The 27897-nt window shown below is 41.1% G+C and overlaps 2 protein-coding genes across 3 annotated transcripts in view; one reads left to right on the top strand and one right to left on the bottom strand.

The window, feature by feature from the left end:
- pacsin3 (protein kinase C and casein kinase substrate in neurons 3) overlaps positions 1-6307 on the top strand; it is a 38918-nt gene extending 32611 nt beyond the window's left edge. For both annotated transcript variants that reach the window (XM_063470856.1, XM_063470850.1), the window contains 2 exons: positions 2268-2428; positions 4736-6307. In XM_063470856.1, the coding sequence (XP_063326926.1) occupies positions 2268-2428; positions 4736-4851 (277 nt within the window). In that variant the 3' untranslated portion in view covers positions 4852-6307. The remainder of the gene's footprint in view (positions 1-2267; positions 2429-4735) is intronic.
- Positions 6308-9225: 2918 nt separating this feature from the next.
- LOC134625578 (Golgi apparatus protein 1-like) overlaps positions 9226-27897 on the bottom strand; it is a 30080-nt gene continuing 11408 nt past the window's right edge. The window contains exons 5-26 of the mRNA XM_063470828.1: positions 27141-27344; positions 26870-26941; positions 26533-26719; positions 25902-26119; positions 25461-25582; positions 24664-24765; positions 23271-23424; positions 19874-20011; positions 19542-19628; positions 19364-19426; positions 18577-18690; positions 18233-18321; positions 18002-18119; positions 15887-15979; positions 15632-15769; positions 14947-15070; positions 14722-14864; positions 14437-14538; positions 14247-14354; positions 13658-13778; positions 13091-13197; positions 9226-12874 (exon numbers count right to left, since the gene is read on the bottom strand). Of these exons, the coding sequence (XP_063326898.1) occupies positions 12707-12874; positions 13091-13197; positions 13658-13778; positions 14247-14354; positions 14437-14538; positions 14722-14864; positions 14947-15070; positions 15632-15769; positions 15887-15979; positions 18002-18119; positions 18233-18321; positions 18577-18690; positions 19364-19426; positions 19542-19628; positions 19874-20011; positions 23271-23424; positions 24664-24765; positions 25461-25582; positions 25902-26119; positions 26533-26719; positions 26870-26941; positions 27141-27344 (2772 nt within the window). The 3' untranslated portion in view covers positions 9226-12706. The remainder of the gene's footprint in view (positions 12875-13090; positions 13198-13657; positions 13779-14246; positions 14355-14436; positions 14539-14721; positions 14865-14946; positions 15071-15631; positions 15770-15886; positions 15980-18001; positions 18120-18232; positions 18322-18576; positions 18691-19363; positions 19427-19541; positions 19629-19873; positions 20012-23270; positions 23425-24663; positions 24766-25460; positions 25583-25901; positions 26120-26532; positions 26720-26869; positions 26942-27140; positions 27345-27897) is intronic.

The following is a 27897-nucleotide window of genomic DNA, read 5'->3' as shown; positions in this document are numbered from 1 at the left end:
AGTACAGCATGCACTTAGCAGTTGCTGACTAACCAATAAATTATTATTGGTATGACCTCTGACAGAATCAATACTCCCTTTTTTTTTTTCCTTTTTTTTTTAAACTTTGCAACAAATAAACCCCAGAGATGACAGGAAACAATTTGGCTTTATGAAAACTATCCATGACTTGGTTAAAAATCAAATGTGCAGGTTCTGATGGCCAAATACGATAATAGCAGCGGTAATATTTCTAAAATATGATTTTTAGCAGGTGCTTTATATGTTGTGCTTTCAATTTTTTTCCCCAATATCTCCAAATCTCAACCACAGTTGCTTCAAGGTGCTTTATATTGTAAGTTAAAGACCCTTCAATAACATAGAAAAAAACCCAACAATCAGATGACCCCCGATGAGCAAGCATTTGGCAACAGTAGGAAGGAAAAACTCCCTTTGTAACAGTATGAAACCTCTGGCAAAACCAGGGAACAGCTGGGGGGTTGGGGGAGGGAGACGGGACAAAAGGAGCTGTGGTTACTGAAAGTGCTTAAGTAGTTCTTGGTTTTCATTTTTCTACTAAATAGCTGCAGATACATTTCCACGTCTGCCCTGTCTGCAGGAGTCCCCACATGAGAGGGATTGTAATCACTTCTGTGATCTGACCACATGTGCAGCGAAGTGCAAATTAAGTGTCTTAAATTTCATTCGGCGTTTACCTAGCTACACGTGCTTGCAACTGTAACAAAATAACAATACAGTAATTTTTTTAGAGATTTTCCACCTGAGCATAAAGAGCTTGTTTGCTGTGCACATGCACATGAATACACAGCATCGATACATAACAAACACACTTATTTATTTTTTTAAAAAGAAAATTTTAAAGAGAGAGCTGTGCTTGTTGGTTTTGTGAAGTTTTAAAATGGAATGTTGTGGGCTGTTGATTGCAGACTAAACACAAGACTACAATTATGTCTCTCACAGGTGTGTGTGTGTGTGTGTGTGTGTGTGTGTGTGTGTGTGTGTGTGTGTGTGTGTGTGTGTGTGTGTGTGTGTGTGTGTGTGTGTGTCAGAGACGGAGGTAGAAGACAGCATGTGGTTTACTTTCCTTGTTACCTTGTAGTCACCCTGAGGAGTTAACATCCTGTACATAGATGACACTCTAATTAGTAGCTAGAACATTGTCTATCTCTGTGTGTGTGTGTGTGTGTGTGTGTGTGTGTGTGTGTGTGCATGTGTGCGTGCGTGCATATACGTGTATTGCTCATGTTGCGAGGACATAAATGTGTTTTTTTGTTGTTGTTTTTTTATACAGTCACATTGTGGGGACACGCAACCCCGACCTCACCCACCGTTTGGGGACAGGTCAACATGTAAAGCAGTACATTTAGGAGTAAATGCTTGGCATTGGAAATTCATTTAAGTTGGTGTAATGTCTCAGAGGTGGAAACATGACGGTGTGAATGTCACAGGACAGCCATGTTTCCTTAAAAGAACTGCAAACCTGCTCATCTTTATGTACTCCATAATGGGTTTGTTTGTTTGTTTGTTTTTTGAAAAAGAAAAAGAGAGAAAGAGAGAAAAGAAAAATCAATATCAGTGCTACAAATCTAGTTGGACTACAGTACCACATATATGTATATGTGGTCATATAATAATTTTATTTATTTATTTTTTTAAAATTGGTGTCTTAAGACAAGCATAAAGAGATTCTTTTTTAATTAACAGGGAAGGCTCCTAACCACTATGCTTTGAGCTCTGTTCTTTCCAGTGTAGCTGTTATTGCTGCTGTCATTTGAAGGGTTTGTAGTACAGGCAACAAAGAGGGAAGTAAGAGTCACAATTTTCTATTTATTTTTAGCCATCCTTCCCACTTTCTAATAATAACACTGGTGTAATGTCCATTTGGTAAGCTGAGACATCACTGGACTAGATAGTTGGGTATTCTACAAGTCTATATGTGTGTGTGGGCGTGTGTGTTTCTATAACATGCGCATACATTTTACATCTGTATGTGGTGCTTTCCAAGCTCAGACTTCTGTGAGCCTGACATTTCCACGCACTACTCTTCCCTGTATATCTGTGATGATAAAAGCAGTGTTTCCCAGGAGATGCCGTGCAGCTGAAACACCTCAATTCAGTCATGTGATGTAAACCAGGAAAATGGGGAAACTCAAAATGGGAAAATTTGCCTATTACCAACTTATGTCTGTGGAAATGTTCATGTTATTTTTGGCAAATGGAAAAGTTCAAACTTGACTTTTTACACCTCTATCCCTCTTCTCTCACAGGGTGAAAGATTATTCATCAGACTGGTCAGATGATGAAAGTCCAAAGAAGGTGGCGGTAAATGGCGTCGGGGAGGAGGAAGAAGAGCAGGTAGAGGGAGTGCGAGTCAAAGCGCTCTATGATTACACGGGCCAGGAAGCCGATGAGCTCAGCTTTAAAGCAGGTATTAACCCCTACTAATGCTTTTTAGTTGGAAGGCATCACAGAGAAGAGTGCTGGTATTTACATTTTTTATTTAATTAAAAGTTTAGTTTTTCTGCCTGTGATGCCTCATCTTAAGAACTACATACATACTCGTGTCAAACATGTTGTCTGGAACAACATGTTTGACACTGATCCTCAAATGCAGTAAGAGTGTAATGCAGAGTGGTGCATAAACACACACACATTACATCTTACTTTTTTTGAACTGATAAAACTAATGCATGAACGAGTCCATCTAAGTTTCCACAGAAAGAAGTATACATGCAGAGGAAAGTTTACTTCTCTGAGCATAAGAGGGTAGATTTGTGCTACTCTCTTCCATGTTTCTGTGGCTTCAGTTGGATCGTCATTACAAATGTTGTATGTACAAAGCTTGCTGAAAGCACTCACATATCTCTGGATACTGGAAATGAAAACATTTTTTAAATTAGACTTAATGACCCCCACAGGAATGCTTTTATTTTGTAGAACTATTAACTTTTCTAGCTTTCACATGAAAATAAAACGCTCATCTTTTTGCCTACATGCATCTAAATATTAACAGTGCATTACTGTAGCTTTTCAGTGACTAATCTGATTGTAATTGTAAGGTCTGGTAAGCTGAGTAAAGACAAATGCCCAAAAAAGAAACGACTAATGTAAATGAAGAGGAAATAAAATAATGAATATCAAAATATTGAGTTGATAGTTAATGGATGTGTGCTTCTGTTTGTTTGATTTGTTTTAAGTTAATTGATTTGAAAGGAATACTTCAGGTTTCAGTCACGCAGTGACGCAGGAAGTGGTCGAAAAATATCACCAGACCAGTTGGCAAGTAAAAGGTGCTTGTTGTTGCTAGATGAAACTGGCTGTAAAAAGGCATACAGTGCTACAGCAAAAGTCTCCTTGTCATTTCTTTGGCCGGTAGCAGGTTGCTGCTGTCATTAGTCATTTGTATGGGAGACGCCAATCACTCTTCCCAGCAGCTATGAAACTGAAGAGTGCGCTGCAAACTGGGAATGGAGAACGTTCACCTTCAAAGTAAAAGTTCTGCCTTTTCAAACATGTAGTTTCAGCAGTAAAGCCCAACTTTTACTTTGAAGGGAAATGTTTTCTGCCAACCTGCCTACTTGTTGGCAGATACATTTTTCCTTAGTGACCAGAAGTTGTCGGAGGGGTTGCAACTGCTCTCTAGGTCAATGTGACTGAGGCTACCTGTGTGTACCGTGTATCCTCAGGGGTTGAACATTAATTATTTTTATATTTAAAGCAACTCCACAGAAAATGTTTGGGAGAAAGCCTCACAGCGGGGGTGTAACAAATCTTGCTGCGTCCCTACTTCTCCTTACACTCCTCGCAGTCAAGAGGAAAGAAGCTGCTGTATACCAGACAAATGGTACTCTGTTTAGTATAGAGGATAAATAATGGACATAATCAAAAGAAAGAAGGGGACGGACAAAAAAAACCCCCAAATTAATATGTAGGTATATATCTCCAAAATCTGAACATGAATTCACTGGAAAATTCCTAAACTTAAAAGAAAATCGTGTACTACAAGTTGACATTGAATAAGAAACATAAGAAATTTACAAATCTGTAAAGCACATCTGCAAATATTTGGAGGACAAACACAAAAAGTTTCTTTTCTTTCTTTTTTTTTTTGCTCTTTTCCAGTGGCAAAAAAACCCCACATTCTGCTGCAGGTGCAGAAATGAGACAAATTTAGATGAAGCTTAATGTGTTGTGAAACATAACAGAGGTTTAAAGCTGCTGTGGTGTATAGTAACTCTCACCAAGCTAATGGGACTTGATGGGACCACTGAGCTTAACCCAGCTCAGCTCAGCTGTGTAGGGAGGTTTTTATTTCCATGAAAGATTCGTCCTCGACTTTTGGGGGAGTCAGAGCCAGCCTGTTTGTATCGCACAAGTGAACTTCCAAGAGCTTTTTACTGAACATATTACAACATAAAGTGAAAAAATACACAAAACCTTTAAATTCCATTAGAAGGCACAATTACAGAAAATTGATGTGCTGGGGAAAGATCCTGCGTTACTGCACTTCTGTAAGTCCTGTACTGTAGATCAGAATCTCAAGCACAGCTGTGGAGAGCCATAAGGGTCTTCACAGCTGTGGAAACGGGAGATTTTACCTTCCTGTTTTTAACTTGTTTTAAACAGGAGGCCAAAGTCCTGCGTTTTGCTTGTATTTTGCAGGCGTATCCAGTCAGTATCCAATTATTCATTTAAATGAACGTGACTAAAGCCAAACTGACTCTCATCCTTCCAGGGGAGGAGCTACTGAAGCTGGGAGAAGAGGACGAGCAGGGTTGGTGTAAAGGACAGCTGAGCAATGGCCAGATTGGCCTCTACCCGGCCAACTACGTGCAGGTCATTGCGTCCTGATGGCCCCCCCTCTATGGCCACCCAATAGCAACGCTGCAATCAAGATACCAGGACTAATTAAAAGGTGTTAGTGCTGAACAGTAGACCCACCTTTTTTGAAAACAGCCTGGGTTGTTGTTTTTTTTGTTGCTGACTGTAAAAAAAAAAAAGAAAAAGAAAAAAAAATCTAAGCATGTTTTTGTAAATTCAACCAGTGCAAAAGTTTCCTTATTCGTGATGGATTGTTCAATCAACAAGACGTCAGCGGCACAGTCGATTGGTAGAAGCTTTAGCTTCAGGCAGAGAAGCATCCAGAGGCCTGCCAAACAAACTGTAGACACAGTAAAACATGCATGTTTGTTCTGTCATATCTTTGTTTTCTAAAGGGATGTTTTATTGGACAACACACGTTTAGTCCAAAAAGAATAAGACTGGGTGGAGATGAGGTGAGCAGCAGCCATTACAGGTGGCTCACTCACAAGATTTCAGTGTAGGTTTTGAGTTTTCTTGGATCCAGCATCCAGGGGCCATCACAGGAACTCCACAGCTTTCTCTGCTCAGCTGTGGTGACTGCTGCTGTTTCAAATGATAAAACCCAGTTAAACACTGACTGTGCCTTAGTCGATAAGGTCTGAAATATACAGCGCCACCCTGCTGTGTGACTGAGGAATTACAGCCTGCGTATCTGCGGCATCACCCTACTGTCTGACTGAATTGCACCCTGGATATGTGCAGCACCGCGCTACTCTCTGATCGAGGAATTACAGCCTGCAAATGCGCGACATTGCCCGGCTTTCTGAGTGAGAGATTACAGCTGTCTGCTGTATAATGGGCTCATGGCCTCCTTCTAAACACGGAAAAAATCTTTAAAACTTTGGGTACATTACAGTAAATTTAATTATGCAGGCAGCACTTGATTGGCTTTCATTTAGCTTGATATTTGTGGGCTTTGGTTACTTTTTAGACACTTTTTTTATGTGACAGCTGTTTTGTTTTTGTTTTTTGTTTTGTTTTGTTTTTTTTTCATATTAAGTCACGCGAGTTTGCAGATAAACAGTTGCTTCCCCCCCCCTCTCATGATTAATCATTAGACAGATCAAAGCAGTAAAGTCAACTATTAAGACTCTGGGTCTTTTTAATCTATACATGTTTTTTTGTTGCTAGTCTGATTTGCTATGCTGGGATCACAATGCAAAATCATCTCAGACATCTAAAAACAAAAAAAGTAATAAGTTAATATTTTGTCTAAGTATGTCAGGTTTGGGGGTTTTTCATGTTTAAATTTGTGTCTTACATACAAGGAAGTCTCTTCTTTCCCTGTTAATCTTATCCCTGCTACAGCTAACCCACATAGATGCTAAAATAGAAGATATTAGATCTACTACATTGCTCTGTGGATTCTTTCTTTTTCTTTCCATAATTGTAACATATACAAATACAGTACTTACAGGGAGAAGCAACAATAAAAAACTTTCTACAGCTGAATGTTTCACTGAACATCTTTTGTGCTCATCAAAAGGGTAAATGCTCATATTATAGCTTAAAGCTCCCAAATATCAGAACTCCAGTATCTCAGAGTATTGCATTTCCATTTTCAGTATCTTATTATCACCGGCACAAGGAGGGTAAGAATGTCACAGAATGTCATTGCTGAGAGGGCTGGCTGTTTGGAGTGCTGTGTCAAATCATGTTAATGGGAAACTGAGTGGAAGGGAACAATGTAGGAAAAGAAAACTGGGATGAAACGCCAGTTTTGGGGAGATTTCCTGTTTTCATAAGTAAGTTCTTCAGCAGCACATACTGCTGAACCTCTTGTCACTTTGGCTGGAAACATGCAAATACAATTCAGCACAGGGAAGCATCAGCTTGTGTCTTCATACATCTTATACAATGAAACTAGAACACAAACCGCTGTCCCTGTTGTCATGACAACACTAAGCTTTGCATGTAAAATCCTGCAAACCGGTCTGCATGTATGACTTAAAAAAAATAATCTTTTGATCTGAAACTTCTGCTTACCCTTTACGGCCACTGGAGCATTATGTGGTTAGCCTTTAAGTCCCTCCATGGATGATGTTTTCATTGTTTAATGCAGTCACCTGGAGCCCCAGACAAACCTTCCAGAGCAGAGTTATCAGGAATAATCACCAGTAATTAGGTCAAAAAAATCCAATTCTACACTTCATGAAATACACTTTATTCACCAGTCTCTAAACATCAAAGCAACCTTAAAATTACAGGCATTCAAAATCTACAGGAAAAAGAATTCCACAAAGGCACAGACAGTAGTCAGCAACAGCCTTGTTAAAGGTTATATTAATAAAGGCTAAAGCTAATCTTTGCTACAATATAATCTTCTGGCATTGAAAAGTTAGTGAACACTTGATCACATCAACCAGAAACAAATGCATGAGCAGAAACAGTCCTTGCCACACAAGCTGGAGTGTCGCCCTTACGACAGGCCTCGCTTCTTGGCAGTCAGACTGCGATGCCCTCCTCTCATTCAGTGAAGCTGCAGCAGGACAGTGCCAGATAAGTGCACATAAACACATCAAAGATCCAAAACCAGGACATAAATGTGGAAAATTTAAAAAAAATCCTGTGTGCCCATTTTCATTTCTAACCTGTCAAAAATGCCACGATAAAAGAAGTGTTCAAATTAAATTCAAAGTATATTTAGGAGTACTGTAATGATGTCTTTTTTTCTGTGGCTCACTTGAAGATGAAACATAAGTAGGATGCTGTAGAGTAGGGGTGGGGGAACTCCAGCTTCAAGGCCCGGTGTCCTGCAGGTTTTAGATGTGTCCTTGATCCAACACAGCTAATTTAAATGGCTAAATTATCTCTTCAACATGTCTTGCAGTTCTCCAGAGACCTGGTAATGAACTAATCATTTGATTCAGGTGTGTTGACCCAGGGTGATATCTAAAACCCTCAGGACACCGGCCCTTGAGGCCTGGAGTTCCTAACCCCTGCTGTACAGCATCCTGCAATGACTCATGACTGTTGTTGAGCTGGCTGTCAAATACACCCGGTGGTCACTTACTTAGCTACACCTGTTCAGCTGTTTAACGCAAATATGTAATCAGTCAACCACATGTGACATGGCTGTGGGAGTGGGTTAACACTGAGGTGGGGTGGTTAGCGCCATCGCTTTACGGCAAGAAGGTCCTGGGCTCCATTTAAGTACTACACTTATGTGTAGGTTAGTGATTTTACTTTGGTTGTCTGTGCGAATGATTGACTTCCTTCCTGAAACAGATTGGCAAACTTGACAGGCTGTATCCAAATTACAGTTGGGACAGGTTTTTAGCCAAGCTGGAAGCAGAAGAGAGTGGGCACTTGGACCAACATCTCTAAAGATGTTTCCAGAGCCTTGTTCAATCAATGCCACAATTAATTAAGGCTGAAGGCAAAAGGGGTTCCAACTTGGTACTCAAATGTACTATCCTCACGAATACAGCAGGGACCTATTTTTATTTGCTTTTAACAAAGTTTTGCACTTTGTTGGCAGGTTTCACTTCTTGCCAGTCGGACTGCAAAGCACTTTATGCAGTGCTAGTGAAGTGGCTTGTGAGTGATAAACTGGCACATCTTTAAAGGTCTCTGTGAAATGGCTTGTTGCCCTCTCCCTCTCTCTCTCTCTCTCCTCTTTAGAAACAGAAGGATCAGCTCCAACAGTTGACATCCAGTGTCAACTGTTGGAGGATGAGCAAGGATGAGCCTCTCTCTGCTGCGTCACAGCAGTCAGCTTCTGCAGAGGCACGAGGAAGCTTCTGTGTCAGTAAACATTCGTCTGAGTAATGTCTAGTACTGAAAGGTTACAAATAAACAGATTTTTACATTAAACTACATGTAATAAATTTTATTCTTGGGCAGCAGTGACCTACATTTCATGTACGGCTCTTGCTGTAGGCATAATGAGTGATAAACCAGTGGGTTAGGCTACAGAGGACATGTTTATCTTTGGTCTTCATTCACTCACATTCAATTCAAATCTATTTATACAGCACCAAATCACAACAGTCACTTCAAGGTGCTTTATCCCTACAATAAAAAAAACAACAACCCAACAATCATACCACCCATTATGAGAAAGCACTTTGGCGAAAGTGGGAAGGAAAAACTCCCTTTTATCAGGAAGAAACCTCCGACAGAACCAGGTTCAAGGAGGGGCAGTCATCTGTCACAAACAACTGAGGGTAGGGGAAGAGAGACAGGACAAAAGACCCACTGTGGAAATGCAGTGTGGTGTAGATAAAGACATAAAGCATGTTTCTGAGTCTTTTTTTTTCAACGTGCAGGCTTCTTCAGCTGTGACTGTGTGTTAAACACAAAACATATAAGAGCTGTAACTTATTTGGTCTTAAAAAGGGACTCTGTCTGAGGCAAGGATATGAAAATCTGCACACATTTTTATTAAATCAACAAATTTTATCTGTACAGCAAAATCAAATCTCACAATGATAGATGTTACATTTTCATAATACATGGCATATTCCAAAAAGAACAAAACTGCACAGCGATGAAATTTGTCCACATGGAGACTTCCGTACAAAACTGGTTTTGATAGCGGTTTTTAGTTTTCTGTCAAATCTCTTATTCAACATCTGACTTCAGACACACACGGAAACAAAAAGGTTGTTGAGAAACGCTCAAAGCAGCGTTGTCTCCTGCCAAAAGATATTTTTCCCATTTCTCAGAGTGTGTTCACTTTTTGTTAATGAGCAGAAATCTTGTGCATTTGTTGCACAATATTCATCTTTATGACTGCTTTTATATCACTCATGGGAAATAATTCACCACAAAAAGCTGCAAAGGATTTGTTTAAAAACAAATTTGGTTAATGTTGAAAAATATTTTCAGAAATTAATAAATGAGGCTATGTAGATGTGACTTACATCAGATAAAGTGCAAAAGTTAACATTTGTTACCGTTTTTAAGAAGAAAAAGGCTAAATGTTTGGATCTTTTCATGTTATTTAACTGCAAAGCAATGATTTGCATGGCTCAAATAAAAAAAAAGACTCAATGATTCATAGTCACGGGATTTTGATGTCAACATTATTTAGCTTTGATTGAGCTCTTTAATGCAAAATCTACATTAGGAGAACTACATAAAACTCTCACGCTGCTCATCAGTTGTCGTTTGGGTGGAAAAGTTACTGACCCAGTTCTGAGGTTCTATGATGCAAAGGACACACCCACTGCAGCCATGACCAATACACTTTTAAATCACTACTACTTTTAAATGTATCAGTTTTAGACAGTGCTGGTTCATGTTTTAAGTTTAAGACATGACCCAGCAACGGAAACCACTGTGGTTTTGATAGACTGTAGATAAAAGATGGTCTCAAAGGGAAGCCCATGTGGAAACATTCTTTGTAGATATAGGGTTTTTTTTTTAGACCAATACCAATTCTGATATTGTCCATTTAAAACTCTGATATTCCAATATACCTGCTGATATTTTTCTTTCTGATAAACAAAGCATAAACAAATTTCCCTAACATTTGCTGCATGTAGTTTATTTACTTGTTTACACTCCCAACTCTTCTCAGGCCAGCAGGTTGTTGTGTTTGTGGCGCTCCAAACACATGCTGTCAACACCAAAGTTGCAGAGTGCCCTCTGGTGGACAAACTACAGAATGTCAACACTCAAAAGACTCACTCGTTAAATGGTTGAAGGGTTTCTCTCCTGTTGGTACTTTACATTTAATTTATCGAGCATTATAAGTGCCAATACCAATACATCGGTAAATAGTTAATATTGACTGATATTATCAGTTAATATTAGCTCTAATACTTTGCTAATAGTCCACAGGGGATGACGTCTCATGATGTCTGGTTTCAAATTGCCAAGACGATGAGGATGTTTAAAATACTCCAGTCAAAACAGGATTTTACAAAACGAAGGGCAACATCCATCTTTAGTGGTTTTAATGGGAGTGAGTAACTAATGGTGTTCTCTTGTACATCACCAATACCATTCAACCACATCACAAATTTTTGAAAAAGATTTCTTTGACCACAACAGGGCAGTGCTTTACCAGCAGGTCTGCTGAAATGTGGATGGACGTGTTCTGTTGTTGAAGTTTAGATTTAAGTGGGGGAATTGTTCCTGTATGTTGCTGTCACTAGATGAAATTGGTTGTAAAGAGGCATACAGTGCTGTACAGTTTGTACAAAAGTCTGCAAACACTCCCCAAATAGTCGCAATTTTTTTTTTAAAGATTACATTTTATTTATATAGTGCCAAATCACAAAAACGGTCACCTCGAGGATCTTTATATTATTGTAGGGTCTTTACCTTACAATATAGAGTAAAACCCCAACAATCAGGCAACTCCTTATGAGCAAGCACTTGGCGACAGTGGGAAGGAAAAACTCCCTAAACTAAGTGGCTGTAAAATGTAAAAGAGTGTCACGCAGACCACAGACAGAAATCAATCACCTTCAAGACGTAAATGTTGCGTCTTGAAAAGTGTTGGTTTCAATGGTTACGCACAACTTTTACTTTAAAGATAAATGGGTTCCGTTTCCTGTTTGTGTTACACTTTTCCAAGTTTCACTACCACTTTGTGGTTAGCTATCAAGAGTTTGCAGACAAGTTGGCAAATACTCTGGGCAATCGCAGCATTCTGCTAGTGACCGCAACACAAAGTAAGCTTTTGGGCCAGGACCTCATTGTGACTGCCAGTAACCTATAGAAACCATTCACCAACCGGTTACCAGAAAGTCTTTGACTGGTGTTGAAGCCTATGACAAAGGCCTTAGTTACCCGCTCATTTCCTCAAGAGGTTTTGCTTTTTGCCTCGCTACTATGGTTTAACAAAAGTACCATCTTATGGCGCAAATGAGTATTGCATGAAAGGTACAGTCCAGTCCTAGTTCAGCTCTAGTTGACATCTCTAAGTCATAGCAGTTCTTTCTTCACATTCTTCTCAACATTTTAGTTAACTTTGGAAGGTTTTAAACCTTTTACAATTAGTACTTTTAAAGCTCCATCATACACAGCTGTACTTCTCTGCATGTCTCACTGTAGACTACAAAATCTGTATTTAGCTGGATTTCCAGGGAAAAAAACATAAAAGATCAATCAAACTCAAAAGAAACTAAAACATAATCAGACAATAAATAAGGCATAATGTTAAAAAACAAACAAACAAAAGTGCAATGAAGTTAGCATTTAAATTAAGTTTTAAAACCATGTGTGCAGAACAATCCAGTTAATGACAATATTGAGAACAGCTGGACCTTCATTTTCAGTCAGTAACAAGCGAGATGGATCTGAACTGGTCCAGATGAAGGAAGAGAGGATGGGACTTTGTGACTGATGAGAAAATGTTTCAAAGCAACAGGAACTTGTCAGAATTCAACCACAAAGTTGAACGACTCAGGCTGCTGCAGTCACTTCCAAAGAAACGGTTTCCTGTTGCGCTGCATGCTCCAGTCTCCATTAAATATCACAAAAATTAAAGCGTCAGGACTGAACGGGGTGGGTGGGGGGGAAGCAATTCTAGCCCCAGAAGCAACAGCCCTCAGTCACATCAAGAACAGCGCTTAGTTAGAAACTCAAACAAGATTCTCAGCGAAAGCAGATTTGTTGAAAAAAAAACACAAAACAAAACATGATTGAGGAAAAACACTTGAATCAGACAGCCGGTGCTATCGCAGAGTTTGGAGATGTCCAAAGGGAGATTTTAGGATTCATCGAGGGGGTAACGGGATCCAGAGCTGGGCACTGGTGTTGGCACTGTGCAGGCTGGCTGGTTACAGATCGGGTATCTGAGAGAGGAGGAGGAGGAAGAGGAGGAGGAAGGTAGGGAAAGGTTTAAGGACTCAGTTCTTTCGGAAGCATCGGGGCGCTCTGTACTCTATCGGTCCTTCAGTTCTCTCGTCACTCGCTTGGTGATTCGACCGCACAGCAGCCCCACCAGGAACAGGACGCACACACTCAGTGCGATCATGAACAGGATGTAGTTCTTGGAGGGTGATGTCATCACCTGCACGGCCAGGTCTGAGAAGCCCTCTGCTGGTGCCACCTATAGCACAGAGGGAGGGGGCTAGCGTCAGCGTTTGCCTGGATAGAGTGAAGTATCTTTACATTAATAGAATGATTAGTGCACAAATGTTTTGAGGTACTCACAGCAACTACATTACGCAACCTAACAACTCTTCCTCTGATGCTACCTGTGTGTTGGCATCAGGGTGGAAGCTCTAGCCCCAATTGTCACTGTAATCTAACTCTTGATGTTTACCTTTGCAGCATAACTCCACATGTCGATGCGGTCTTGAAGCCTCTTCTTACACTCAGGCTGAAGGCGAACTCTCTTGTCCTGTAACGCCTCCATCAGACACGACATCTCTGCATGGAGAGGGACAGAAAAATCTAGTTTTGGTGACCAAACACAATGAAAAGAATCTCAGTGAAAGACATTCAAACCCCTCAGCCTCCTAGTAGAAGCACCTATGGTACCACTTTGAAAATCCTAGGTGACCTCCGTCTTAAGTTAACGCATTCACAAGATTTTCAAAAAACCTTGACCTCTGAGGTCAATCTTAAAGTTGAGGTTACTGAGATATAAACTTGTCCCCTTAAGGTATCAATTTGAAAAACCTATGTTGCCTGATTCTTGAGTTTTTGTTGGCATGGCGACAATAATACCCCATGAGCCTTTCAGGCTGAGGTAAAGATGGACAAGCAAACTTTATTAGTAAACAGTCATTGATTGGGAAGCGGACTCTGATTAGAATACTTTCTTGGCTCCATCTAACCAGCCTGACAGTTTTGCACAAGAAGAAAGATTCTGTGTGAAAGCACCCACGTCTTCCTCTGCCCGGCGTGATGGCGGCACAGTGGTGTTTCAGGTCCAGAGCACAGGCTGTGTGAAGGACCGGGTCCACAAAGATGTCTGCCTTACTCTCCTTTAGCATGTTCAGGACTTCCTGCAAACACAAACAAATAAGGGATATGTGAGTTTTTACATTAAGATTCAGTGAGCATTTTTTGTTGTTGCTGTGAAACCTAAACAAACAAACCTAAACAAACAAAAACAAAAACATACAAGGTTACCTGAAAGTGTAACCAGTAGCTTTTGGTGGCTAATGTTAGACTTTTTTGCTAAACTTGCACCTTTGTAAGTGTGCCAAATTAGCTAATGAGAGTTTTCAGCCATTTTCCCTCCTTCTTCTATGATACTATGAATGAAAATAACGAGATCATCTAGAAGCAACAGTCACAGTAATGTTTTCATTTGTGTGTTCAGACTTTGGCTCCTTTCATATTTTGAAGCCTTCTGAAACATACTGTACTAGTACAGTATTCTACACACTGTAAAATGTCCATGATATTTTAAAACCAACAGAAATATGCTAATAATCAAGTTCATCTTATGTTGTACTGTGGACATGTACCTTTTTACAGGCTTCCTGTCTGATTTTAAGCAGGTTGACTTTCAGACACTCTTCCACCTGACCAGTCTGCTCCTGGGCAGCCGCCTCCTCTGCGCACAATCTGGAGATCTGCAGAGGGAGAAAAAAAAAGGAGGAGAGAATTGTTCATTTGTTTGTCTTTGTGTGTGTGTGTGGGTGTGTAAGCACGTACTTCTTCTGAGCAGTGCATCTGCAGCTGTCGGTCCAGTCTGTAGTCGAGCGCAGACTCCTGGAGAATCACTCTGATCTGGTCTTCGCAGTCTGAAGACAATCTCTAAAACAAACCCCGGTCAGAAAACACACAATTTAACAACAATCAATCACCATGTTATAGATTTTCGTCTTTCACAACACTGTTGAAAGGCATACACTACAACTTACAGCAAAAACAATGTCTGCCTGTATCTTTGAAACAAACACGACCTTAGTGTACTTTTCAGTAGAGTTGTGCTCTAACCTGGTCAGCGTATTTGAGTTTGAGGCAGGCGATGACCTGACCCTCCAGTTCACCGTCCTCGCTCGCTTTGTTCAGGATGGACTGGCAGAACTTTGGGATGTCGGCTCGACATGCCTTCCTCAGCACTGGGTTCAGACGGTAGTCTGAAGGGGGAGGAAGAGAAGGATGAGGACAGAGGACGCTACGGTCTTTTTTACGGGACTCTGTGTGGTTCTGTGTGAATACCTGTGTTCTGTGTGATCTGCCTCTTGGTGATCATCTGTTTACACTTGGGATCCATCAGCTCACTGTTCTTATTCTGCTTTAGACACTGGAGCACATTCCTGGCATCCGCTTCCGTACAGAAGCGCTGCAGGAGAGAGTAATGGTGTTTGTACAGATAATGAGATCTAGGAACATGCTGACAATTACTCCAAAAAGACCATAAAGCCATAGTTTAGTCACACTGTGTTAAACAGTTAATGTGAGGCTGTAAAACTGTACATATAAAAGTAAATATGCAGAAAAAGTAACTGAAAGGTAAACATGTGTGCAAAATCACAGGAAGTCCAGAACGTGGGTCATCTGTGAAGAGGAATTAAGTCCATTTACTCATTTCAGGTTGTAAAACACTCACGTTTTTACTCCTTTAAATCTTTCTTAAACATATAGCTACTTTTTGGTTTACAATTTATATAAAGAATATGTGCTAAGATTATAAAATGTAAACCACTGCTAAAATTAAATCAGTAGAAGTTTCCTATCAAACTATTTCAGCAGGTTTTGCAGCACAAAGGTATAGATGAGAAAAAACTTTAATAAAAGAATGAGGTTTCACAACTCTCAGTCAAAAACACAGCACCACAATGACAGAATTCAATCCCAGTGCTTTTCCCCACGATCTCCTCTCCCTTTTTCCTGCCTCCATCACCTTGATCATCTGTTTGCAGACTCTCATGAGCTGGTAGTCGAGCTCGGGGTCGCTCATCTCCACCTCCTGCAGTCTGAAGATCCGCTGGTGGCAGCGCTGGCTGAGCTGCTTCTTCTGCTCCTTCAGACACTCAATCATCTGAGTAGGAGCAGAGGGCCAGGACGAGTGAAGACGAGAACGATAAAGAGTGGAGGCAAACAGCAGAAAAGAACAATACAATGCTTCTATTCTTACACAACACTCGGCATTCCCTACCTGAGCGTTACCAAATGCTACGTTGGGACACAGACGACTGATGTCTGACTTGCAGGGCTCGTACAACTCTGGTTCCAACCGAATATCCTCGGACTGAATGAGAGGGAAAAAAAAGGAAACTTTAGTGTTTTTCTTAGAAAAATTTTTACAAAACTGATTTTTGACAAAAGTAAACCAAAGTAGAACCTGGTTTTACAGATTAAATGTCCCGTGGTGCTTTTCTGTATCACAGTTCACACAGTAGTGTGTTATTGTCTAGTTTTATAAATCCTAAAAAAGCTTATGCAAACTTACACTGCTGATTAGCTTAGGCTCCAAATACAGTGGTGTAAATAATACTAAAACATGAAAAAGGAAACACTAACTTTAATGCTGGTCTAAACTGTAGGACTTAAACATTACTTGGTGGTTCTATAGTGTCGTAGTTTACACATTCCCTTAATGAGGAAAAGATCCCTAGTCCTAGTGGGCGATCGTGGCTCAAGAGTTGGGAGTTCGCCTTGTAATCGGAAGGTTGCCGGTTCGAGCCCCGGCTTGGACAGTCTCGGTCGTTGTGTCCTTGGGCAAGACACTTCACCCGTTGCCTACTGGTGGTGGTCAGAGGGCCCGGTGGCGCCAGTATCCGGCAGCCTCGCCTCTGTCAGTGCGCCCCAGGGTGGCTGTGGCTACAATGTAGCTTGCCATCACCAGTGTGTGTGTGAATGGGTGGATGACTGGATATGTAAAGCGCTTTGGGGTCCTTAGGGACTAGTAAAGCGCTATATAAAATACAGGCCATTTACCATTCAAGATGGAGACACAAGTCCCTTTTGGGTTGTGTCATAAAGGACATCTAGTGTTTAAACCATCTGCCAAATCAATAGGAGCAGATCTACCCACTGAACAGCCGGAAGTAGCTGTTTCTTATCGTGAGATACTGATAAGAAAAGTTCTTTCTTATAGTGACATTCCCGATCAGTGTTGACCAGGAAAGATCAAATTTGCAAGATTTCTTTCATATTACAGTAAAACTCTGTCACCAGTGCTGCACTATGAACATAGACAGTAAAAAGATGGATTTATCTTCCGTGTGAAAAGTGAAGTTAATGCAGATGGGCCTCGGGTAACTCATGGCTACAAAAAGACTTCCAGTTGTATAGAAGGATTTCTCTATGACCTCAGTAAACACTTCTCAGCTTATAGGTTTATAAGCTCAGCTCCTGGTTTCTAGCCATATTGAATAAAACATTAATTTAGTGAATTGTGGAGGCTGTAAAACTTTGTGAAAAGTCAGTGAAGTTCACATCTATTTATCTGGAAGGTTGCATGTCTAACCTGTTGCTAATAAGTAACTGCGGCACTCCCGGTAATAAATGTGCACGTTTATGCATGTTTTTGTATGTTAGAGCCCTGACTTCAGGTCAGGAAATTCGGCTTGCGGTAAGGAGGAGGAGGCTTGCGGTCATGTTACCTCTATGCCACACTAGCACCTACAAGTTCTCTTCTCCTCTGCCTTTGGTGTAAAATGTATGCGGCTGGTCTCTAGACACATACATAAAACATCTATTCAAGATGATGGAGCGCCCACCTGCCACTGCATTAAGTTTTAGTTCATAAGAATGCATCTGTTTGTTGGAACATGTCAATACAATAACTATATTCGTTAGCGCAACACTATTTTTTTATATTAAGCTACTTGTGTGTTTCATATATGTTTCAATGTTAGCTAATAGGTGTCACCACTGTTTTGACAATAAGGAGGCTTTTGACTTTTTCCCCACACTGCAGGTTTATTGACCCATCCATCAAAAATACGTAAAACTGTCTGTACATTTTTACACTTTCATGTTGGCAACAGTGTGAGGAGCAAGTTTACAGTCATTAGCTAATTAACCAAATTTAAAGATAATCCCGGCTGAAGACACTACCATGTTGGCTTCACTTTTCATACCTGGATGCTATGTCCATTTTTATATACAGTCTAAAATTAAGTTTAAAGTGCTGAGATCAAATGACATAAGCAAAACATTGTGTTGTCATGGATACGTTAAGGGATAGGTAACACTGTGGCTGTCAGAATGTCTGAAAGAAGTCTGAGTGTGTGTGCGTGTGTGCGTATGTGTGTGTGTGTGGTACCATCTCCAGCTCCTCTACCCGCAGCTGTTTACGACATTTCAGAGACACCCTCTGCTCCCTGGCCTCCTGCAGCGTGTCATTCCTCACTGTGGTGCTGAGGCAGATGACAACATCCACTCTGCAGGGTCACACAGAGAGTCACTTATGTCCAATTAAATCAGTTAAAATGTTAAACCAAACCTCAAGGAGATTTTGCACTATTCTCATTGGTTAGCAGTCATAGAGTCTCACTTTTTCTTGATGTTTGGACACAAGCGCAGAACATCCTCCTTGCAGGCCATTTTGAACTTATAGGAAAACCGGAAATCCTTCATTTGAATCTGAGAGAGAAGCACAGGGATACTATGGTGATAGTATTATCCCTTTTTCGTTTTTACTATTATTTGCATTTATTTCATTCTTGTTGTCACTATTGTGTAACTCAAAAACAATATTCAAATATTAAAGCTTCTCTGAGTCTATCAGCTGTTTGAAGATAAAATTCAAAATCAAAGACAAGAACAACAAGAAAAAGAAACTGGTATCAGAGAGTAAAGAGAGAAAGAGACAGAAAACAGAATATCATGATCACTCACCAGCTGGAAGTGTGTAACCCCAACTGCACATTTGTCATTCATCTCCTTCTGGTGTTTATTCTGAACCAAACACTCCATCAGATCGCCTGTGTCGATCTGGTTATCAGCTACATCCTGCACACACAAATAACAATGCAAACATCCAAAATGTTTCTATTTACGTGACATTCAGGGACAACAACGCACTACACCACCACAGTGTCATTGTTCAGTGGAATAAATGAAAATACTCTGGCTATACTCCGGAAAATAAATACACGGCTCAAAAAATGTTCCTTCTTACACAAAAGAACAGATACTGATCCTGTTGATGGGTTAAGGACCTCCTACAGTCTTGTCCAGCTCTCTAAAGTAATTGTCTCTCTTCTGGATTAACAACCCTCTGAGCTATTAAACTAGCATCAAGTCAGTGAAAACTCTAGAATATTGATCTGGTTAGTCTAAATAAAAAGTGTTCCTTTGATTATTTTAACGTGTATATTCTTGAGGAACCACACTGAATAACATTTATTTTAGTGCAAGCAACAGAAAAGAATGTATTAGTGTTGGCCAACCCATGTGTAGGCGTGAACACAGTATGCAAAAAAAAGGACCAAAAGCACTGTGAGCAACTGAAACATATCTTTATGTACCCTGCAGATCTTTAGCATTTGAGGTTTGAAGACAAAATGTTTTAAAGTCTCTCTGACACAATGCCCACTCTACATAACTTCACAAACGGGCATGCAACAGGTTACCGCCACCACTTTTCCCTCATGTGTCCTAAGGTAAAGTCAAATATGCTCACGTGGCAGTGTGCCTGAATGACGGGTTCACATGCTCTGATGAGGAGAGCGTCGATCTGGATGTCCTGAACAACGAAACAGACAGCCACGGGTCACAAATGTGAAGGTGAGACAAGAATCGCTTGTGTCAGCACTGTTTCTCTAACAGCTCCTGCCTGGTTTTGGTTTAGCTTTGCTAACCTCTGACTCCAGCTCTGTCAGGTTGCCCACGACGTCCTTGCAGCCGGAAACTAAGTCCTCCAAATGATCCTGCAGACACTCCAGCTCCTGGACAGAGGCACACATTCAGCAGCAAGAACAAAAGTAAGCATTTCAACCATTACTGTGCGGCAGCCCCTAATGTGTGAACCTCTGCATCTATAGGCCGGTTTACATGTGAACCAGACTAGTCCCAGTATTTTCCAGCCGCAGGATTTATGACACTGTGTGCACATCAAAGGCCACAGGTTGGCAGAATGGCGTCAGAGAACTCTAACAGATATAAGCAGCAGTAACGGCCGCTGTGTGCTCACCTGTCCAGCATCTGTCTTCTCGCTGCACCACTTGCCGAGGTCGGTCATGCAGCGTTTCTGCAGCTCTGGGTCCAGCTTCACATCCAGCGCCCTCTGGTGGAGAATCCTCTGAACTTCCACCTTACAGTCCCGAGATAACTGCAAACAAACACATACATCACTGGTCACAAGGTTGAAACACACACCCATTCACAGTTTTCTTCTGTGAGGACCCATGATGACGTGTGGATATGTATTAAGTAGTTTAGTAAGTGCCAGGTTCTGATATATAATGAACATTATTGTCACAATCATTTGCCTTTTTTCCCCAACAGAACTGCACAGACCCTGCTGGCAGAGAACACCCTTTACAGGGTTTTATGTTTGTCGTTGTAGCTGGTTTGTTATTTGTTTGCTTACATTCTCAGTCTGCTCAGTTAGTCTCTCTCTGGTTGGGACCTTACCCGGACTTCCAGTTTTTATCATTATCATGTTATTTTGGATGGAGGAAATGGATAGCTAGTTAATTAAATTAAATTAAATGTAGATTAAATGGGTTTCAAAGAGGTATAAATTGTAAGCTATATGTAGCTCACTAGATTAAAAGGGGGTATTATGCATGATTGATAGTTAAAAACATGGTTATCTTACACTGGTTGTTGATGTAGCCTCTCAGTTCATCGTCTACCTGATGCCTCTCACAAACAGAAGATTTAAACAGCAGTTGGTTGCTCTGAGATCATACAGAGCCGGCACTGGGCAAAAGTCCTGAGCCACCCCTCATTTCTTTGTATTTTGCATCCAAAGTGAGTTTCTTCTACTTTTTTTAAAAAATGGTCCGGAGCAACAGTTCTCCAGCCTTTCAGAAGATCTTCGTTTGACTTTTGCTGCTTTTTCCCTCATTTTTCATCCAGTTTTTGTACAGTCTGTTTTCAGAGGATTGTTTTTACACCTAACTCAGGGATGATGCAGTGTTCTGTCTATACAAAACAGATAACTTAGCAAGGGGCCAATTTGAAATTGTCTCGGAATGGTGTGAAACGTGTCCCTCAAAAAGCTGAGGAAACTAGTGGCAGACCTAAAAAACTATCTACAACAGACAAACAATATAAGTAAGTCATGTCCTTAAACAAGGGGAAAAAAACAGCAAAGCACCTGAGAGAACTGTCCACAAAGACTAGACTGACTGACTGAAGAAGGTGGCCATGAATTTCCATTTATGTTTATAATACTTTACTGGACCAGTTTCCCATTAACTGTGTGAAGAAATAAGAGCTGCTCGAGGCTTTTGCATAGTACTCTATAGTAGCAGTCTGAACCCTGAGCTTGGGATTGTTTGTACTGATCTAATTGTTTTGGGAACTTTGGAACTATACAACACAAAATAAGGAAAACCATATGACCTGCACTAAAGTACTGTGTTGCAGCGCTACCTGGTGACCAAGAGATTAAAGCCCAGACTTGCTATACCAGCTAGGAAGCCAAAAAGAAATCCCCTCTGTCATCTTGTAAATCCTTATTTTCAATAATCTGTCATTTTCAGGAAATCTGATGAAAAAGCTAAAAAAAATCTATGTTACATCCCGTGAGGCTGTGGGAGTGTGTGGGTGTGGTGTTGTCCTCTCCCTCTCCTCCTCCTTCTTTCTTGCCCCTCCCCCTTGTCTCTCTCTGCCCCTGCCGTCTCCCTCAGGAAGCAGCTGCTGCTCGTCTGCCCTCGTTTATCACCAATTACCTTCCAGAGGTGATATAAGCTGGAGGAGAGCAGCGCGCTGGGTGGGAGAGGCTTCTGGTGGATTTCCTCCGTGTGGTTCTGCACTGGTCTGGCCTAGGTGTTGGAAAGGGCCCGTTGTGTGTGTTTGACCAGCCCACCATGCGTGGCTCCTTGTGAGTAGCTCTTAACCGAGCAGTTGAAAAATCTATAAAAACCTGAATTCTCCTGGTTACTTATGTACTGATTTACAATAACACAGCCTGCATTGATTGAGGTCACCATCCCCATTCACCGCAGACTCTGAATGTACCACGACGCATTACTTAAACCTCAACTAAGGTTGTTTACTTGAGTGGCTTTTTATCTCTGTGGAACGTTTCATGCTGCCTACAGTAAAACTCCATCACGAAGCAGAACTTATCTCCATTTGTAGAAAAAACACATCATGCATGACAGCATTTTCAGGACAGTGCTTTCAACCATGAGCCACGTGGCAATCTGGATACACTGCTTTTAAAACGCGAGAGAAGTTAAACAGATCATCACAACATGTACTGAATATGAAGCACGATTTGAAGCATTTTCTTTCAAGCCAAGTTGCTTTTCAACTGCTGTTTTTTCTTTTTTTAAACTGATTAATTTTTCATGACAAATATTGATCTTTAGTGTTTATCTGTTTAGTGGCACCTCCTGGATCACATACACTTGTTTTCCTGCAGCTGCTCAACAGTTTCAAGTTTTAATCCAAGCGTGTTTGGCTTGCCAAATGGCTGTGCATTTACACATATAGTAAAGGCTTCTTTTGTGTGGATGTGTGAAACAGCTAAAATGTCCCACCTTTCTGAACTGGCGCTCACACTGAAGGTTTGTGACACATGCATACACCATGATTACTGAGACCATAGAATTATATCAAATCAAGCTGTCAAGGGTCTTCTTTATAATCAGTATAATTACCCAAAATCAGGGCTAAGTGGACTTCCAACTCATTAATTTTTTGGAAAGAGCGAGAAAGTGATTATACAGATTTCAAAGCCAAGCAGAGCAGTCAGGGTTCATCATTTGAACTACAGAACCTGTGACTTGGAAGGGTACAAGCCAGCACTACAGTAGCAATTTGTGTCACGAGAGTGAACAACTAAACTGAATCCTGCTCCTAGATTAGCTTTCATAGTTTCATGATGGATTTTAAAATGTGCTCTTGTCCTCTGAAGGACTTGCTTTTACCATCTATATACCAAAATTAAGAGCACTTTTGCATTAGTTTAGGTGTCTTTTAATTTTAGGTTCCTGTAGTGTCGGCAAGATGCTTAAGACCAAAAGTTCCAGATACTTTTCATAACTTAATGCAGACACAGCATCATTCACACTTTTAAACATTTGAAGTTCCATAGAAGTAAAGTTTGACATTAGACTGACTCTGATCATGCCCCGAGTTGTTCTAGCGCCACCACGGGGTTAACAGTTTGATTCAGCCTTGCTCCAACCAGCACCATTACAATCATCAATGAGTTAACTCCTCACCAGGATCAGCACGAGCTGATTTAGGTAAAATCAGAGTTCTTACCTGCTTTTCCAATTTCACCTGTTACATTTAAAAGAGAGTTATGCCTGCTGCTGTGACCAAATATAACCCTAAACCAACCAAAATATTATACCTAAACAGCTTAGTGTGGTCTAAAGTGTTTGCTTCTGCTGTCAACATACCCGTCTTCCCTGCTCCTCTGTGCGGTAGGCATGACGATAGAGGCAGGAAAAGACTGCACCCGGTGGCATCACCTCGTTGGTCTCGTTCCAGCCGTGTGTGTGGCAGAGGCGGGCGGCGTCAGCCTGACATTTCTTATAAAGGATGGGGTCCAGTCTGGAAGACAAAGACTTAATGAATACTAAAACACACCCACAAAACAGACCTCCTTCCAGTCCTGTTTCCTGCTGATTCAAGTCATTCTATTGTACAGTTTCAACTGTTTGTGTTTTTTGTTTTTTTTGTTTTTTTTTTTTAATCATGTTACCCATCACTACTCCCAAAATCATCAGCCTGCCAAATTTTCTGATACACTACATGGAAAAAGTTACTGGGCCACCTGCGCATTACACCTACAGGAGCTGCTCGGGCATGGAATCCCACACTACAAAGCTCCCAGCACTCAGTTTTTGCGCTGATGTTAATGCTAGAGGAGGTTTGCAATGCTACAGTTTTTTCCTTAGCAGAGCGTTGGCGGTTTTTACCCACTGTGCACCTTAGCACTCTTTACCTTACAATATAAAGCAACTTGAGGTGAATACGGCTGTAATTTGGTGCTATATAAATTAAACTGAATTGAATTGAACTGGAACTGAATTGATAGGAAACAAATGCCACAAGTTGACTTGCTGCCATAGTGCACGTCATCCTATTAGAGAACCATGCTTGAATTCAGTGAGCTGTAGAATGACGCACTCTGCCACAAATGTATGTAAAGGCAGACTATATGGCTAGGTCCTTGACTTTATGGACCTGTGGCAATGGGACTAAAATCACATGAATTCAAAGGTTAAGAGGTGTGGCCCAATACTTTTGTCCATAAGGTGTATATAAATGGACAAAGTTTTATCCCTTCTGCTATAACAGTGCTACACAAACTGTGTCATCAACCCTGTTGCATTTTGTGATGTGAAAACTCTTGAACTTCTGAAAATTCCTCTTGGTATTCATGCTAAATGTCCAAGATAAGACAGGATACAACACACAATGCTGAGATTAAAATGAACAAACCTCTTCTGTTTTCTTCAGACCACCTGGAACTAAATCTCATGACTAAATTAATTACCTTCACAAAGTCCTAATATCCTTATACAGGATGTGGGGAATGAAATGTAGTGGCAGGGGACGTACTAACAGCATTGGCTCCTGCGTCACAAGTAGAGCGAGTGTGTGAGTCACCCTCATGATAATTTCTACCAGCCCACGACGTCTTTTGCGTGCTGATGAAAAAAAGAGGCTAACTATCTAGCTGGACTTAATATAAACCAGGAAAACAAGCTTAAACACCAGAGAAAGTTCTACAGCTGAACAATGTCGATTTGTCGCATTCCCATCAGCATCAGCGGGCACACTCACTTCCAGTCTCTGGATATGAAATACTGAAGCTCTAACAGGCGGTGTTCACAGTCCTCCACCATCTTCTCTGTGTACAGATGCTCCATCAGGCATGACAGGATCCTGCACACCGACACACACAGACATACCAGCGCATGAATCGGTGTTTACCAGGGAATCCGAAGAATGAAAAAAGGCAGATTTTGAAAGCAGACGTCCTTCTCCTGCAGGTCTCTCTTGCTGTTTTAAGCCCCCTGTTTTAAACCTTAACATTTACATGTGATGCCTATGGGATAAACATATGCTGTTTTTTTGTTTTTATCAAACCCCAATCTGCCAGGTCAAAGTCCTACGTTTGAGCTATCGCCGCACTGTATCTTACCTGCGACATGGATATTTTCAATCTTTTCATGCTACAAAAGCAGAAGCCAGAGAAGGTGCAGTTGAGTCTAAGCTCCCTCTCCCTCTACTTGAATTACAATATGCTGAATGGTAATTACGCAATTTTCAACACAGTGCGGCTCCCCTTAACTTTAAGCACATACGCGATTAAATCGTGGTCATGGTAATTAAGACTATTAATTTTAGCACTTGTGTCTGTTTTGGTTCCTTTTTTTAAAATTCTTATGATAAAAAAGCAGCGTGTCACTGTTGTACTCGGTCACGATAACAGCAGCAGTGAAAATATGAATGCTTATGTACTTATGTAAGTCTTAATAAAAACTAAATTTAAAAAGTATCATCTGATTATCATTTAAAATTCCAATTAAGCTTAACCTGAAAGCAGTTGCGTGTGTGCACGTGTGTAACCAACTCACATTGGGTCTCCATTGCGGATGTGTTTGCAGGCAGTCTGGATAACGGACTCGCAGGCCTCGTTGAGTGCCCGGTCGATCCGATAGTCGCCTCCTGGATCAGCAGACTGGATCAGAGTCTGAAGCTGCAGTGAGGAAAAAGAATATTTGAATATTCAGGAAATAAATTTAATGGCAAGAAGCTGGATTTTATTTATTTGTCATCATTTTATTGACAACCTATCAAACCCCCAGTAACTGCAAATCTGATCAAACAAAATTCTGCCCGACATGACATGACAACTCAGAGGGCCGGTCACAGTGTCTGCTGTTTGTGAAGTATTTAGCCAATACAAAATCAGAATGTTCTTCACTGACAACAACATTTTTGATAACTAAATTTGCAGTTTTATTTCATGATGACTGATTGAATGAAGGACTGATTATTTCATGCAATGGTCTTACAGCATTCTGGCAGACGCTGTCGATGGCATTGCTCCGGTCACCGCGACCGATTCTCATCAGACAGTGCAGCGTGCGGCCTTTGCGGTGCAGGCCGGAGCACTGGGCCTCGATCTCCGTCCGGCAGTGAAGCACGATCTCCGGACTGAGAGAGAAATCCTCCATCAGCATCCGCCGGTAGTCCAGCATCTCCCCCTGGCATTCTCCGCTGACCGGATGCCCTGCGTAGCACAAGAACCACATATTACTAACACGATTAACAATGAATGCACATGAAATGCAGATAACTTCACACCCTATTCATTATGTTTGCAATTATATTTATAAAAAAAGAAATACTCTTTACTTAAAGCTGTATTCATTTACTTTTTGGCTACTCTGGGATTTCAAGGTCTCATTTAACAATATATTCCAAATAAATTCTATATAGAGAGTTTAAGTCCACCACATAAGGGTTAAGTCCAATCTTTACTTTAAGTTATATTTTGGTCTCCTCCTTTGTTCACCATCTTCTAGCTTTGTCAATCTAGTGTTAGATACAGGAGATTGATATTAAGAAGATTTTTGCAACCCTGAGTTAATGACCAGTTTTTCTCTAAACACCCCCACCACCAACAACAACACCACCACTCACCACGGTGCACAGCAGCTTCGAGACACAGGAGCAGGTATGACAGTCGGGCTTCACGGGCACGCGGCAGGCTGGTGTCCAGGCTGCAGCGCTGCTTCCTCAGGTCCAGCTTGCAGGCTTTAGCCAATGAGTAACTAACTCTGTAGTCCTGAGAGATGAGCTTCTGACGAGTGGTGAGAGCATCACGGCACTTTGAAGGTGAAAGAGGGGAGAAAGGTTATTAGAGACCAAACAAGTTCACTAAAGTTTACTCAAAAGCCCTACAGAGTTTCATCAATCACGATCGTGCAGCACTGTCAGCCACGCCAAGGAACAAAATGAATAAATGAGATGGTTGTACCTTTTCCGACATGGCCTCTTCAAACTTGTGATTGAACAGACACTTGTAGACTTTCCCTTCTCCTGCCTGAATCTGTGGAGAAAAGTAGAAAAGGGTTTCCGCTCTGAGATGTTAAAGGGATTTGCCAGCCCCACACAGCTTGTGTTTCTACAGTTGGAAACCAAGAGAAACCAGTTCATGTATAATTTCCATATTTTCTGAATGCATTAACTGTTTGTGTCTGATCACCGGAAGCATGAACATCATGCAAGCAGCGGTAGAGCCTCCTTACGTTCTGGCAGAACCTCTCGCGGTCATCTCGGCAGGAGAAGTAAAGGTGTCTGTCGAGGTGAAAGTCATCCGAGGACAGTTCCGCCACCCGCAGGATCGCTTTCTGACACTCCTCTTTGATTGGATGAGCACGATCCTGTTGCTCCACCTCCCTCACTAACGCCTTCTCCAGACAAGCAATCACTTCACCCTGGGAGTGGATGTCCTGTAAAGAGACATCAGGGATTCAGAGATGACACTCTGAATATGCTGATGATCTACAGGCATGGTGTCATAATGTAGTGGTTTACACATTCCATTGGCAAACAAACGGTTGCTGGTTTGATTCCAGCTGGCTTACAAAATTCTTGCAGACCAAAGAGTGGGTTGACTTTCTCTTCCATACAACGAGAAAGAAATTAATGGGATTTGCAAAAACTTCCAACTATATTTTACCAAATGGAACTTAACAGGACACAATGTAACATGGGTACAGTACAAGACTCGACACTATTTATATGTTTGAAAATAACAGTAACAAGTGTTGCAAGTGCATAAATGCTAAAAATCTTAGGGTTAGTTTAGCCCATTTCCTGGGGGTTACTAGGCAACATGATTACAATATAATATGTAATATTGATAAGAACCTTTGTAGGCCTAAGATGTACTTGTGTGCCAATTTTGGACTGTGTAGGAGGACATTATACACAAATGGAGATTTTGTGTATTATAATAAGCACTAAATAGCCTGCACTTGCCACTTGGAGAGGTGGGTTTCC

This window comes from Pelmatolapia mariae, linkage group LG1, assembly GCF_036321145.2.
Source record: "Pelmatolapia mariae isolate MD_Pm_ZW linkage group LG1, Pm_UMD_F_2, whole genome shotgun sequence".
NCBI classification, from domain to species: domain Eukaryota; kingdom Metazoa; phylum Chordata; class Actinopteri; order Cichliformes; family Cichlidae; genus Pelmatolapia; species Pelmatolapia mariae.
Note: the sequence above shows the minus strand (reverse complement) of the source record. Positions and strands in the feature narration are given on the sequence as shown.